Below are 14,328 nucleotides of genomic sequence, written 5' to 3'. Positions count from 1 at the left end.
GGAGCATGTGCGCCGCTAATAATCCGCTTTAAAAAGCCTTTAATAGAAAATAAAAAGCCCTTTCAGCTGCTCGGGCATCCAAATCAAACGGCGCTCGTTGTTTTGGGTTTATAGCCGTTTTCTCACCACTTCTTTTCTCCTTTCTTTCTTTTTATTTATCACGTTAACGGCTCATTAGCACGGCCCGCTGCAGCTCTCATCTATCAGCCTCATATCCATGACAATATTCACTACAAATACACCTGTAACAGTGCGCCCAGCGGCCCGGCCCACTCAGCGCAGCCCGGCCCGAATCTGCCTCAGCGCCACCCTGACGAGCGTCTCTGCGCCGCGGAGCCCCGGGGGAACCGTCCGCGTCGTCTTTAAATCAAATATTCAACTGTAACAGAAGTGTGAAAGCTTAAGATTAATTGGTAGTATCGTTGCCGTTAGTCTAATATTAAATTATAGCTTACAGTAGCATAATGTGTTAAACCACTCCTTAATGTTTAACATTATACAATTATCATGAAAATCAGGAGCAACAGATATGTCGAGATGATTTATTAAAATATTATTTCCACATTTATTTTATGTGTAGTTGAGGTTTTTTGGTGAACATGATGTGTCTGTAAACCTGCAGGCCGGCCGAGTGGCTGATCTCATCCACTGGAAAATATATGTCGTTTTCTTTCTTTTTTTTTTTGTGCACATGAAGACCGTCTGAACGGCTTCAGTGTATTTTGATTTTGGAGGTTTTGCTGCTGTGTTTTCAAGCGCGCACAGACAGAAATAATCTCCAGCTTCAAAGTTTTTATTTCGGTTTGGTTTCAGTGTGTTGGGAGCGATCTGCGGCGCAGGGAGCCGAGCGGAGCGGAGCGGACAGCCTCAGCGGCAAGGAGCTGAGAGCCAGGCCGCAGCGCGCTGCCATGCTCCAACCAGCAGGAATCAAGTAATCATTAGTATATATATATATATATATATATATATATATATATATACATATATACATATCTATCTATCTATCTATCTATCTATCTATCTATCTATATATGTATGTATGTATGTATATAAGCTAAAAACACGTATATAAAAATACACACACACACACACACACACACAAGGAGTTCTTAATGTTGGTTCACCACTTTTATATTCTTTAACAGTTTAGGAAGAACGCTGTGATTATTTAGAATCACAGGCAGCGCTAATGCAGTTCCACAACTTGGTGATGAGACTAACTGATAGGACAAACTGACTGACTGACTCTGAGGAGAGAGAGAGGGAGAGGGAGACTGACTGTGGCCGGGCTGTGGCCTGGCTGATGGCTGCTGGGTACTGACTAGCGGGTAGTGACTCGAGGCTGATGACTTGTGACTTGTGCTGGTGAGGAGTGACTAGCAGGTTGTGACTAGTGACTGGAGGCTGATGAGCTCTACTGAATAGTGGCTGGTGATTTTTGGCTTGTAGCTTGGAGCCTGTGACTTGAGGCTGATGACTTGTGACTCGTGCTGGTGACTCATGGTTGGTTACTGGTGGCTGATGATTAGTGCACTGACCAGTGACCAGTGACCAGTGACTGCTGACTGAGTAGATGGTGACTAGTGACTAGTAGCTGGTGACCTGTAGTTAGTGACTAGTGACTGGTGGCTAATGGTTGGTGACAAGTGACTGGTTACAGTGTATTGTGGCTTGTGATTTGTGATGATGACCTTTTATGTTGATCATGGCTGGGGACTGGTGGATCTTGGGCAGGAGCTGGTGGATTACGGCAGGTGACTGGTGGATCGTGGCTGGTGACCGGTGGATCCTGAACAGGTGACTGGTGGATCACGGCAGGTGACTGGTGGATCACGGCAGGTGACTGGTGGATCGTGGCTGGTGACTGGTGGATCACGGCAGGTGACTGGTGCATCGTGGCTGGGGACTGGTGGATCACGGTTGGGGACTGGTGGATCTTGGCTGGGGACTGGTGGATCACGGCAGGTGACTGGTGGATCGTGGCTGGTGACTGGTGGATCACAGCAGGTGACTGGTGGATCACAGCAGGTGACTGGTGGATCACGGCAGGTGACTGGTGGATCCTGAACAGGTGACTGGTGGATCGTGGTAGGTGACTGGTGGATCCTGAACAGGTGACTGGTGGATCGTGGTAGGTGACTGGTGGATCCTGAACAGGTGACTGGTGGATCGTGGCTGGTGACTGGTGGATCACGGCTGGTGACTGGTGGATCACGGCAGGTGACTGGTGGATCCTGAACAGGTGACTGGTGGATCACGGCAGGTGACCGGTGGATCACGGCTGGGGACTGGTGGATCGTGGCTGGGGACTGGTGGATCGTGGCTGGTGACTGGTGGATCACGGCTGGTGACTGGTGGATCGTGGCTGGGGACTGGTGGATCGTGGCAGGTGACTGGTGGATCGTGGCAGGTGACTGGTGGATCACGGCAGATGACTGGTGGATCGTGGCTGGGGACTGGTGGATCACGGCAGGTGACTGGTGGATCGTGGCTGGGGACTGGTGGATCACGGCAGGTGACTGGTGGATCGTGGCTGGTGACTGGTGGATCACGGCAGGTGACTGGTGGATCGCGGCTGGGGACTGGTGGATCACGGCTGGTGACTGGTGGATCACAGCAGGTGACTGGTGTATCCTGAACAGGTGACTGGTGGATCGTGGCAGGTGACTGGTGGATCACAGCAGGTGACTGGTGGATCCTGAACAGGTGACTGGTGGATCATGGCAGGTGACTGGTGGATCGTGGCTGGTGACTGGTGGATCGTGGCTGGTGACTGGTGGATCACGGCTGGTGACTGGTGGTTCGTGGCTGGTGACTAGTGGATCATGGCTGGTGACTGGTGGATCACGGCAGGTGACTGGTAGATCACGGCAGGTGACTGGTGGATCGTGGCTGGTGACTGGTGGATCATGGCAGGTGACTGGTGGATCACGGCAGGTGACTGGTGGATCGTGGCTGGTGACTGGTGGATCACGGCAGGTGACTGGTAGATCACGGCAGGTGACTGGTGGATCGTGGCTGGTGACTGGTGGATCATGGCAGGTGACTGGTGGATCGTGGCTGGTGACTGGTGGATCGTGGCTGGTGACTGGTGGATCACGGCAGGTGACTGGTGGATCACGGCAGGTGACTGGTGGATCGTGGCAGGTGACTGGTGGATCCTGAACAGGTGACTGGTGGATCACGGCAGGTGACTGGTGGATCCTGAACAGGTGACTGGTGGATCACGGCAGGTGACTCGTGGATCCTGAACAGGTGACTGGTGGATCCTGAACAGGTGACTGGTGGATCGTGGTAGGTGACTGGTGGATCCTGAACAGGTGACTGGTGGATCCTGAACAGGTGACTGGTGGATCCTGAACAGGTGACTGGTGGATCACGGCAGGTGACTCGTGGATCCTGAACAGGTGACTGGTGGATCCTGAACAGGTGACTGGTGGATCGTGGTAGGTGACTGGTGGATCCTGAACAGGTGACTGGTGGATCGTGGTAGGTGACTGGTGGATCCTGAACAGGTGACTGGTGGATCACGGCAGGTGACTGGTGGATCCTGAACAGGTGACTGGTGGATCGTGGTAGGTGCCTGGTGGATCCTGAACAGGTGACTGGTGGATCGTGGCAGGTGACTGGTGGATCCTGAACAGGTGACTGGTGGATCCTGAACAGGTGACTGGTGGATCACGGCAGGTGACTGGTGGATCCTGAACAGGTGACTGGTGGATCCTGAACAGGTGACTGGTGGATCACGGCAGGTGACTGGTGGATCCTGAACAGGTGACTGGTGGATCGTGGTAGGTGCCTGGTGGATCCTGAACAGGTGACTGGTGGATCGTGGCAGGTGACTGGTGGATCGTGGCAGGTGACTGGTGGCTGCTGCTGATCACATTTACAGATTTTTACCAACAGAGCAGATGACAGAACTGTGAAGTCTGCAGAAAGAGATTTTTCGATCGTGGTAAGAACCAGAAGCAGTTTTCATTTTAAATCTGGTTGACTGAGAGAGAGAGAGAGAGAGAGAGAGAGAGAGAAAGAGAGGGAGAGAGAGAGAGAGAGAGAGAGAGGGAGAGAGAGAGAGGGAGAGAGAGAGAGAGAGAGAGCGCGTGGTGGTGGGGGGGGGGGGGGGGCATTTATTACTCCATTCAGGTCCCATTGCTTCATGGGAAATGTTTGGACCTGATCCAAATTACCATTTCTTTAATGTTTAATCAGGGTCACACACACACACACACACACACACACACACACACACACACACACACACACACACACCCACGGTTCATCTGTACTTACCGAGCCGTTTCCTGTACTTTATGACCGCTGACACTCCGCTCTGGACCCCATCACACACACACACACACACACACACACACACACACACACACACCATCCTGCCGGTAAGAGTGGAGTCTACAGTCTGATTCTGCATCATCCATTATCTCCCTCATCTATCTCTCTTTCATCCTTCCCTCCTTCCTTCTCCCTCTCTCTCTGATGCCTTTTCACTGATCAATCAAAATAAATCATGTCTGCCGGCAAAGCAAATGACAGACTCTCGTGTATTGACTCATTTTCACTTCACAGAATAAAAACTCTATGACAAAACACGGTTTCCTACATATTTATATCTAAATCACAGTGTGCTTGTATTCCTTTACTGGACATGCTGTTAAATATGCTGTAATCAGACAAAACTCCTACTTACCAATATGAAATTATTCTTGCTAAGTTTTCAGTCCATACACATATTTGGTATTTTGAGTCAGATTTAGATTCTATATTTAAAAAAAAAAAAAGGCTTGCTAATAAATAATATCCTGACTTCAAGTTCAGCTCATCCTGGTTAGTTTATCAGTCACACACATAAATGACAGAAAATAATATTGTGCACATACATTTACAACAACGACTGAAAAGCTGAGAGCATCCACGCCTCTCCCAGTGAAAGGGCAAAAACAAAGGAATCAGAATTTAAAAAATACACAAATAAAAAAAAAAAAAAATGAATGAACACACACACACACACACACACACACACACACGAAAACTGAGCTCTAAGATTAAAGTCAGACTTCTGACTTTAATCTTAGAGCTCAGTTATTCATTTTTATTTTGGCGTGGCCCCAATGCTCTTCTCTACATTACTGACATTATTATCTTTCATTTTCAAAGTTAATTGCATCTTTTTAATTCCTCATTGAAACCACCCCATAGATTGACTGCTGTCTTTGTTTGGGACCATGCTTACCCTCTTTGATTTGATTTGATTTGATTTGATTGAAGAACATTAAATCAATAAGACTGTCCTCTCTCCCTGCCAGCAGCCTCTGGATCTGCTCCTTTACTTCACACATGAAGGTTTTGCAGTAAGCAGGTCACTGAAGTTCAGTCTGTAATTTAATGTTCAGTGCATCAGTTTACTCTGAAAGGCCTGACAGATTTATGATCCTCATAACTCTCTTCTGCAGTTTAAGAACTGTTTTTGTGTTTGTTCTGTTCATTTTGCCTCATACTGCCACACGATCTGCAGCGTCTGCAGCTGAGTGGAGAACACCGACTGTCACTGTTGGATTTGTTTAGACATTTTCAAACCGTCATTACAAATGTCTCGTGACATTTTATTTCTTGTTTACTTTTCCATTTTTCATAACCCTCTATTATTTGACATGTTTATTTATTTCCCTGTTCTGTATCAGGCTGAAGGAGTCAAACACAACTCGGACACCTGTGGAGTTTGACATTTGAAATGTGATTATATCTAATATTAATTTCCTGGTGGTGTTTGTCATGTGTTAGGTTTTATTTGGAGACGACACTTTTCTTTCTCTTGTCTTGACATTCAAAATGCTCTCTGTGTTTGAGCCATGTCGCACACTGAGCCGCACAAATTAACCTCAACCTCCACCTCCACCTCGCTCGCTGACGGCCAAACGCTCCCGCGAGCTCAGGAGGAGTGTGTGTGTGATTACAGTAAGGGTTTTAATGACAGATATGTGTGTTTGTGTGTGTGTGTGTGTGTGTGTGTGTGTGATTACAGTAAGGTCTTAATGACAGATGACATCAGACTGTCAGACCATCTGTCTCGCAGCACTGCAGTCGGCTCTAAGGAACATGAATAAATTATAAATCGTACACTTCATGTCATAAATAATGAGTCTGGTCTGACCGCAGGTCTGAGGTCAGCCGCTGTAACTCGGATCAGCTCTGACCTGCTCAAACACTCTGACCTGCAGGCAGCTTGTCCTGACACACCTGAGCGTCTGACATGCACTACCAGAAAAAAATTAATAGGCAGCTCAAGTCTGATGTGATTCTCTGGGCTGAAAGTTTGCACTTCCTCCAAAATCCCTGCAGACGGTTTGAATCGAGCTGAAACAATCAGTCCAAACCATGAATTTGATAATTCATCAAAGTGCATAGCAACCAACGTATCCGTGTAGTTTTGTCACGTCACCACCTGTGTAATGTTTGTGATTTTACATGAAGAATGTTATGGAAAAAAAAAGTGGCAGGGGAAAAAAAATCACACTTTATTAATTTAAGATTTTTTTCATACTTCCAGGTTTTAGGGTTGCAGAATTGTAAACACCCACAATGCCTTGCGTCACAAACGTTGGTCAAGTCCACTCGTCTCTGATGGCCGACCAGCGAACGGGGTGTGTTCTGACAGGAAGTTCAAGACATCTGATCACCCAAAAACACTCCATGGACTCCAGGCTGTCCCGTGGACCCCGACGGTTAAAAACCATCTGAGCGACCTGCGTTTTCTCTGTTCATATTTGGGGCGGCCCCTCCTGGCGCCCCGCGTGGAGCCCCAGGTGGAGCCCGGCAGGGCAGCGCGTCGGTGGTCGGACCGGTCGTGGTGTCCGGTTGAGCTCGGCCAGGAGCCCCGACAGACCGGACCTTAGCTGCAGGAACTCGCTCTGGCTGGAGCGCCGCCTCTGGAGGGGGTCGGGCGGTGGCTGGTGCGGGACGCTGAGCGATAGCAGCTACATTCAGTTGGGCTGATCTACACAGTCTCAGCTCGAGAGCCAGACTTGGGCACTTGTGGCTGGACTTTCTCAGCCTCCAGGACCGTCCAGGTGGAGAGGCAGCGGAGGGAGTGGGGCCAGGCCTGGGCTCCCCCAGCGCTGAACAGCAGCTTGGCCTAAAAACAGGTTTCAGCAGATAGCCTGAACTCTTCTGGGAATGCCCTGATGAAGACCGTCTGTCGGAATGTGTTGGTTTTCTTCTAAGTTTTGGAAATGTTGTTGGAATCCTTTTGTTTGTTCCCATATAAAGAAGGTTGTAGGAGGACCAGCTCGTTAGTTGTCTCATCCTCCCAGTTCGACCCTCAGGTTTGGGTTGGTCGATCAGCTGATACCATCTATTCAGTGGTGTGATAACAGTCCATTCAGGTGTCTCCTCAGACCTACGGCTGAATGTTCTGGAGTCTCTGGTGAAAAGAGGGGCGGAGCTGTGAGCTGATCTCTTCACTGATGCATTTGTGCGTCTGAGCCTTCCTTTCCTCTTTGTCCTGGTTCGATCCAGCTGGAAACAGGCCTCATCTCTCAAACCTGACCGACCAGGTTCTAGAAAAAGCCGTTTCTTAATGGCCTGCATTTTAAACCACAACTCAACTTAAATGCCAGTATGTCCTACTGGACGGCAAACGAAAGAATTACATATATTTTTCCTTCATTAATCAGCACGTTTTCATTTGCACTCACTATAAAGGGCCTCTGTTGTACCACATTAGCACACTGACATGATTAAGGTGGTAGCACAGTGTGTTGTTAAAAATGAGGCTCTGCAATCAAATGTAAAGATCTGGAGGCGTTATTTGAAACGGTAATCGTTTGTAATACCAATGGATTTTTGCAGTGATTCTAAGCGTTTGAACAGAAGTGTGTGTTGACTTCTGCGAGCACAGAGGACTGCTGGCACACTCTGTCCTGAAAACTAAATGTATACATGTTTTCATTTTTTTTTTTTTTTTTTTTTTTCTACAGCCAGTGTGTCTGGATGTATCTCATTCTCTGCAACAAAATACAGTTCATCTAATTGATATATCAAATGTTGGCATTTGTCAAAAAGTCCATTCTTATTGTGCAGATTTTGGACGACAGAACAAACGGTGGAGAGGCTGATCTGCTGCAAAATGACACAAAAACAACGTCCAGTTAACATCTCTGTAGGCTAATGACACAAACCATTACTACCATAAGTACCATTAGAACTACTAAAGCCACTCCTGAGCTTGCAGTACTACAACACTGCAGATGAAGCTGCTGCTCAAAAGGTAAATCAATGTGATCAGCAGCGATGGACAAACCTTTGCCGGCTTAAGAGCGAAGCTTCGGTGTGACTGTGAAGCGGCTTCAGGCTGGACATTCTGAAACATCTAAAAATATCTCCAGAAATATCACGTGTTATTTCTGACATGCTGACATGGTGGTTGTCTGACTATTAGTTGGGGCATTAAAACTGAACAGACATACATAAATGTACACTACCAGTCAAAAGTTTGGACACACCTTCTCATTCAATGTTTTTCCTTTATTTTCATGACTATTTACATTGTAGATTCTCACTGAAGGCATCAAAACTATGAATGGAAACTTGTGGAGTTATGTACTTAACAAAAAAAGGTGAAATAACTGAAAACATGTTTTATATTGTAGTTTCTTCAAAATAGCCACCCTTTGCTCTGATTACTGCTTTGCACACTCTTGGCATTCTCTCCATGAGCTTCAAGAGGTAGTCACCTGAAATGGTTTTCCAACAGTCTTGAAGGAGTTCCCAGAGGTGTTTAGCACTTGTTGGCCCCTTTGCCTTCACTCTGCGGTCCAGCTCACCCCAAACCATCTGGATTGGGTTCAGGTCCGGTGACTGTTGAGGCCAGGTCATCTGTCGCAGCACTCCATCACTCTCCTTCTTGGTCAAATAGCCCTTACACAGCCTGGAGGTGTGTTTGGGGTCATTGTCCTGTTGAAAAATAAATGATGGTCCAACTAAACGCAAACTGGATGGGATGGCATGTCACTGCAGGATGCTGTGGTAGCCATGCTGGTTCAGTGCCTTCAATTTTGAATAAATCCCAAACAGTGTCACCAGGAAAACACCCCCACACCATCACACCTCCTCCTCCATGCTTCACAGTGGGAACCAGGAATGTGGAATCCATCCGTTCACCTTTTCTGCGTCTCACAAAGACACGGCGGTTGGAACCAAAGATCTCAAATTTGGACTCATCAGACCAAAGCACAGATTTCCACTGGTCTAATGTCCATTCCTTGTGTTTCTTGGCCCAAACAATTCTCTTCTGCTTGTTGCCTCTCCTTAGCAGTGGTTTCCTAGCAGCTATTTGACCATGAAGGCCTGATTGGCGCAGTCTCCTCTTAACAGTTGTTCTAGAGATGGGTCTGCTGCTAGAACTCTGTGTGGCATTTATCTGCTCTCTGACCTGAGCTGCTGTTAACTTGCGATTTCTGAGGCTGGTGACTCGGATGAACTTGTCCTCAGAAGCAGAGGTGACTCTTGGTCTTCCTTTCCTGGGTCGGTCCTCATGTGTGCCAGTTTCGTTGTAGCGCTTGATGGTTTTTGCGACTCCACTTGGGGACACATTCAAAGTTTTTGCAATTTTCTGGACTGACTGACCTTCATTTCTTAAAGTAATGATGGCCACTCGTTTTTCTTTAGTTAGCTGATTGGTTCTTGCCATAATATGAATTTTAACAGTTGTCCAATAGGGCTGTCGGCTGTGTAGTAACCTGACTTCTGCACAACACAACTGATGGTTCCAACCCCATTGATAAAGCAAGAAATTCCACTAATTAACGCTGATAAGGCACACCTGTGAAGTGAAAACCATTTCAGGTGACTACCTCTTGAAGCTCATCGAGAGAAGGCCAAGGGTTTGCAGCGCTGTCAACAAAGCAAAGGGTGGCTACTTTGAGGAATCTAAAATATAAAACATATTTAGAGTTATTTAACAATTTTTTCTTTGCTACATAATTCCATATATCTTTCTTCATATATTTGATGCCTTCAGTGAGAATCTACAATGTAAATAGAATAGTAATTAGCTTTTTCTTAAAGTATCAGACAGTAGAAGCCTGTTTGTTCACCTCGGCACAGCGAGCTCACTTGTTTTGGGGAAATCTCGAGAATGTGTGCGGGACGATGTTGGTACCAGATGTTGTTCAAGTTGCAGGTTTACGGATGTCGCACCGCATTCACCAGTGGAGAGACTGGGATGTTTCCAGTCTGCTGGTTGGAAACAGAAAGAGGCCGGGTGGGGAGGCAGCAAATCATGTGACTTTGTACTCGACTTTATGCACCCTTACCAAAAGGAGTATACTCAAGTATACTTATAAGTATACTTTATGTGAACTAATACTTAGTTAAGTATACTTTTCAGATTACTTTGAATGTACTATCAGGAATATACTTAACAAAAGTATACTTAGTTTATACTGAAGAGTACACAGACAAAGTTTAAGTATACTCCAAGTATAACATACTTGATATACTTTAAGTTCAAGTATATTATCCAATAGTAGTTAAAACTTAGTACAAGTATATAAAAACTTTGTACCTGCTTGCAACATGGAGTGTTATTTTACTGTATTAGCTGGCTTGTTGTATAGCTATTTTACACATTGGCTGCTTTGAGGTAGTTGCCATAACACATACACTGTGAGTGAACCTGTAGTGTACTAGCCCTTACCAAAAAGTAGTATACTCAAGTATAATTATAAGTATACTTTTTATGAACTAAGTATACTTTCTGTGAACTAATACTTAGGTAAGTATACTTTTCAGATACCTCTCAACTGAGCTATTTGATTCAAGTTAGGCTATGCCAACTCAGTGGCCTAGTGGTAGAGTGTCCGCCCTGAGACTGGGAGGTTGGGGGTTCAATCCCCAGCCAGGTCATACCAAAGACTCTTAAAATGCTGCCCATTGCCTCCCTGCTTGGCACTCGGTATTTGGGGTTGGAATTGGGGGGTTAGATCACGAAATAATTCCCGAGCATGGCACTGCTGCTCAGGGGATGGGTCAAACGCGGAGAACAAATTTTGCATCCTTATGCAATATGAAAACAGTTTAATTCAAGTATAAGTAAAGTATATTTCAAGTACATTGAGTATATGAATGGTTTACATTAAGTAAAAGAGTAGTACAACTCTTTTAGTATAATTTAAGTATACTTATATATAAAGTAACCTTGAAGTTTACTCGAGTATACTCAAAAATGGGCCAAATCAGGGTACTTTTAGTATATGCATACTTTGTAAGTATACTAACTAGTACATATGTAAGTACACTACTAGTACATAAATACAAGTAAGGAAAGTATACTTGATAAAGTATACTCAAACTCCACTTAAATATACTTGAAAAGGTAAACTAGAAGTTTACTTCTTTTTGGTAAGGGCATAATGACTTGAAACACATCTAACAGGACATATATTCTGACATACAGTATTTTTGACTGTAAAGTGGCATCTTAAGTAGGAAGCCTGTTGGACAATATTTAGAAACCTATCAAGAGGCTAAATATAGTCTTGTATGATGTTTTCATATTACGTGTGTGTTGTGCCTCAGACAACTCTTTGTTCCTTTGTCTTCTGTTGGTTTGTTGGGTATGAAAAGGTTAAATGTAAAACTATATTCAAACTACGGATAGGTTTTCAAATAATATCCAACTATTATTATTATTATTATTTTTTTTTTATTAAAGATGGCATTTTAAAGTCCAAAGTTCGAGAAAATATCAAAATGTTCTCGCAAGGAAATCTAGTGTAGCCTGAGCTCAAGAGTTAGCATATGGACATTAGCTAGCAATGGGTAACGTTAGCTGGTGACAAGTAACCTTAACTAGTGACAGGTAACATTAGCTAGTGACAGGTAGCGTTAGCGTGTGATGGCTAACGTTGTGGCCGCCGGCCTGACGCGGTCGGACAGGAAACAGTCGGTACAGAAAGACAAACAGAGTCCAAATGAAAAGGCCAGTCGGTCAGAAAGAATGAGCTGTTTATTAGCCCTCATGTTAATCATCATCATCGTTCATCTTCCTCTTCCTCGGCCACCGACAGTCTCGTGGCTCGGGTTCAATACAACTCTATCTGTCAATAGAATCTAATAGAAAAATCTGCAGGTTACAGTTAGGACGTCTGTCCATTAGAAAAATAACAGAAACCATGAAACCAAACGCACCTCGTCTCCGCTCTGGGACGAGGGCGGGGCTAGGAAGATCTAACCAGGAGCGCGCGGCGGCGTCGGCGTCGCGGCCGGTCCCGCCCCCGGGGGCCGGGCGCCGGCTCGCCGTCCGCTCCTGCACATTTTGTATTTTCTGGGGAGTAAAACCCCACGACTACAGCTCTCCTCGCCTCGGAGCCGCCGGGCTAGCCGTCTGCGGGACCGCTCAGCGCGCCCGCCACGCCCACGCCACGCCTCGCCTCGCCTCGCCGCCGAGGCTAACGCGCCGCGTTCGTGTCCTGGTCCGAAAGCAGACACGCTGGGAAAAAAAACAACAACCCCAAAACAAACAAACAAAAAAACAAAAACCCCAAACCAAAACCAAAAAGAAAACCCCCGAGTCCCGCAGACGTGCTAGCAGGGCGGCTTCCACACAGACAGACAGACAGGCAGAGAGAGAGACAGGAAAGAGACAGTTAGCCTAGCAGTCTTGAGAATATAACATATTCAACTTCTCCTCGCAATCGGTGAGATACAACATGTGAATTAAACAACAATATAATTTTTTAACAGGATAACAAAGTACATTGAACTGGAGAGCACCCGCCAGAGAGTGGAAATTTACATAAACCATATTCTCTTATTGACAAACTGAATATTCATCATGGATAAACAGATTTAAATAGACTCCAACAGGAGAACTCATTATTATCGTCGTCATTATTATCATCGTCACACAAACAGAGCACAGCCAGACTCAGGTCAACACGACATCAGCCCGTCCCCCACCGCCACGCCACGCCCTGCCACGCCACGCCCGCTCTCTGTGGTCCAACACACACACACACACACACACACACACACACACACAGCCCGTTCAGCCCGCACACGCGTACACCATTTAGCCGACACACCATTCAGCTAACATGGTGTGCGCGTTAGCCAAACGGTGGATCAGCTAAGGCACACACACACACACACACATGCGCGCACACACACACACACGCCGCTTAGTTAACGCAAACCTCTAGAAAAATCTAGAACTTCATTGTTGAGCTCGTAACACTTCAACAGACAAAATGAGAGCACAGTAAAACAGAGTCAGAACAATAATAATGATAACGTTTCACTTTGTCTAGAAAATACAAGGTTGTTTTTTTCTTTTTTTTTCCGTTTTTTTTTTTTTTTTTTTTTTGCTTTTTTTTTGCTTTCCACTCGTGAAATAACAAAACATGGAGGAGGGAAACCGGCCGGCTGGCGCTGGCTGAGCTCTCCGACGGGAAACAGGAAGTGTTTGACCACAGAGAGATCTGGCTTTTTACACAACTCAATACAAATCATCATTTATTCATCATTAACATCATAAAAACTAAAGAATCACTAGAGATACAGGAATAACAACTATCATCAAACCAAAACAAAAACAAAAACAAAAAACAAAAAAGGAGAAAAACGCGTCATTGCACCTCCATGATGGCGACTGAACAGGTAAAATGAACGTGGAGCGAACAGAGCCGGCGAGCATTTTAGCGAGATTTAGTACAAAAACAACTTTTGTCTCTGACGGTAAAACTTTACATTTCCATCTGACGCCATTAAAACGATTCTATGCCAAAAAAAAAAAAAAAAAAGAAAAAAAAAGAAAAAAAAAAGAAAAATAAACTGAGTCAACACACACAATCTGACGCATGCTTTAAAACTTTATCATAAACAAAATAATAATATAATATCTGATTTTCTTACTCAAGACTGCTAAGCCTTATACCGTTTTTTTTTTATTGGAAAAAAAAAAAAAAACTAGACAAAATATAGATTATACTGGATTTTTGTTCAAAGCCACACTGATACATCTTTAAGTTCAAGTTTGATAAAAAATAAAACAAAACAAAAGAAAACCTGGTCTATGCTGTGGAGACCGGAGGCTAGTCCAAAAATCTGCCCGACAAAATATCAACTTTAAGGTTAAAAAACAGAAAGAAAAGAGTTCGTGATTTTCAGTTAATCCTTAGTTTCTCTACAAAAAGGAAGGAGGAAGCGGCAGAGCGTTGCTAGGAAACCCCCGTTCGGTTGCCGTTGACGACCATCCGAAAGCCTTTGCCGGTGGGAGGAGCCTCTAATGATCCTGACGAGACAGGAAAGTGAAAG

The 14,328-nt window shown here is 45.3% G+C and overlaps 2 protein-coding genes across 3 annotated transcripts in view; both read right to left on the bottom strand.

The window, feature by feature from the left end:
• Nucleotides 1–1,745: 1,745 nt before the first annotated feature.
• On the bottom strand, nucleotides 1,746–8,370 carry LOC115365023 (proline-rich extensin-like protein EPR1). The gene is made up of 5 exons (XM_030059734.1): nucleotides 8,312–8,370; nucleotides 6,756–7,144; nucleotides 3,381–3,876; nucleotides 2,712–3,216; nucleotides 1,746–2,603 (listed from the first exon to the last, which is right to left on the bottom strand). Exons 1-5 carry the CDS (start codon nucleotides 8,368–8,370, stop codon nucleotides 1,746–1,748), a joined length of 2,307 nt encoding a protein of 768 aa, XP_029915594.1.
• A 3,631-nt stretch (nucleotides 8,371–12,001) lies between these two features.
• fubp3 (far upstream element (FUSE) binding protein 3) overlaps nucleotides 12,002–14,328 on the bottom strand; it is a 34,145-nt gene continuing 31,818 nt past the window's right edge. For both annotated transcript variants that reach the window (XM_030059511.1, XM_030059513.1), the window contains one exon: nucleotides 12,002–14,305. In XM_030059511.1, coding sequence (XP_029915371.1) covers nucleotides 14,297–14,305 — 9 coding nt within the window. In that variant the 3' untranslated portion in view covers nucleotides 12,002–14,296. The remainder of the gene's footprint in view (nucleotides 14,306–14,328) is intronic.

Source organism: Myripristis murdjan, chromosome 9 (genome assembly GCF_902150065.1).
Source record: "Myripristis murdjan chromosome 9, fMyrMur1.1, whole genome shotgun sequence".
NCBI lineage: Eukaryota > Metazoa > Chordata > Actinopteri > Holocentriformes > Holocentridae > Myripristis > Myripristis murdjan.
Note: the sequence above shows the minus strand (reverse complement) of the source record. Positions and strands in the feature narration are given on the sequence as shown.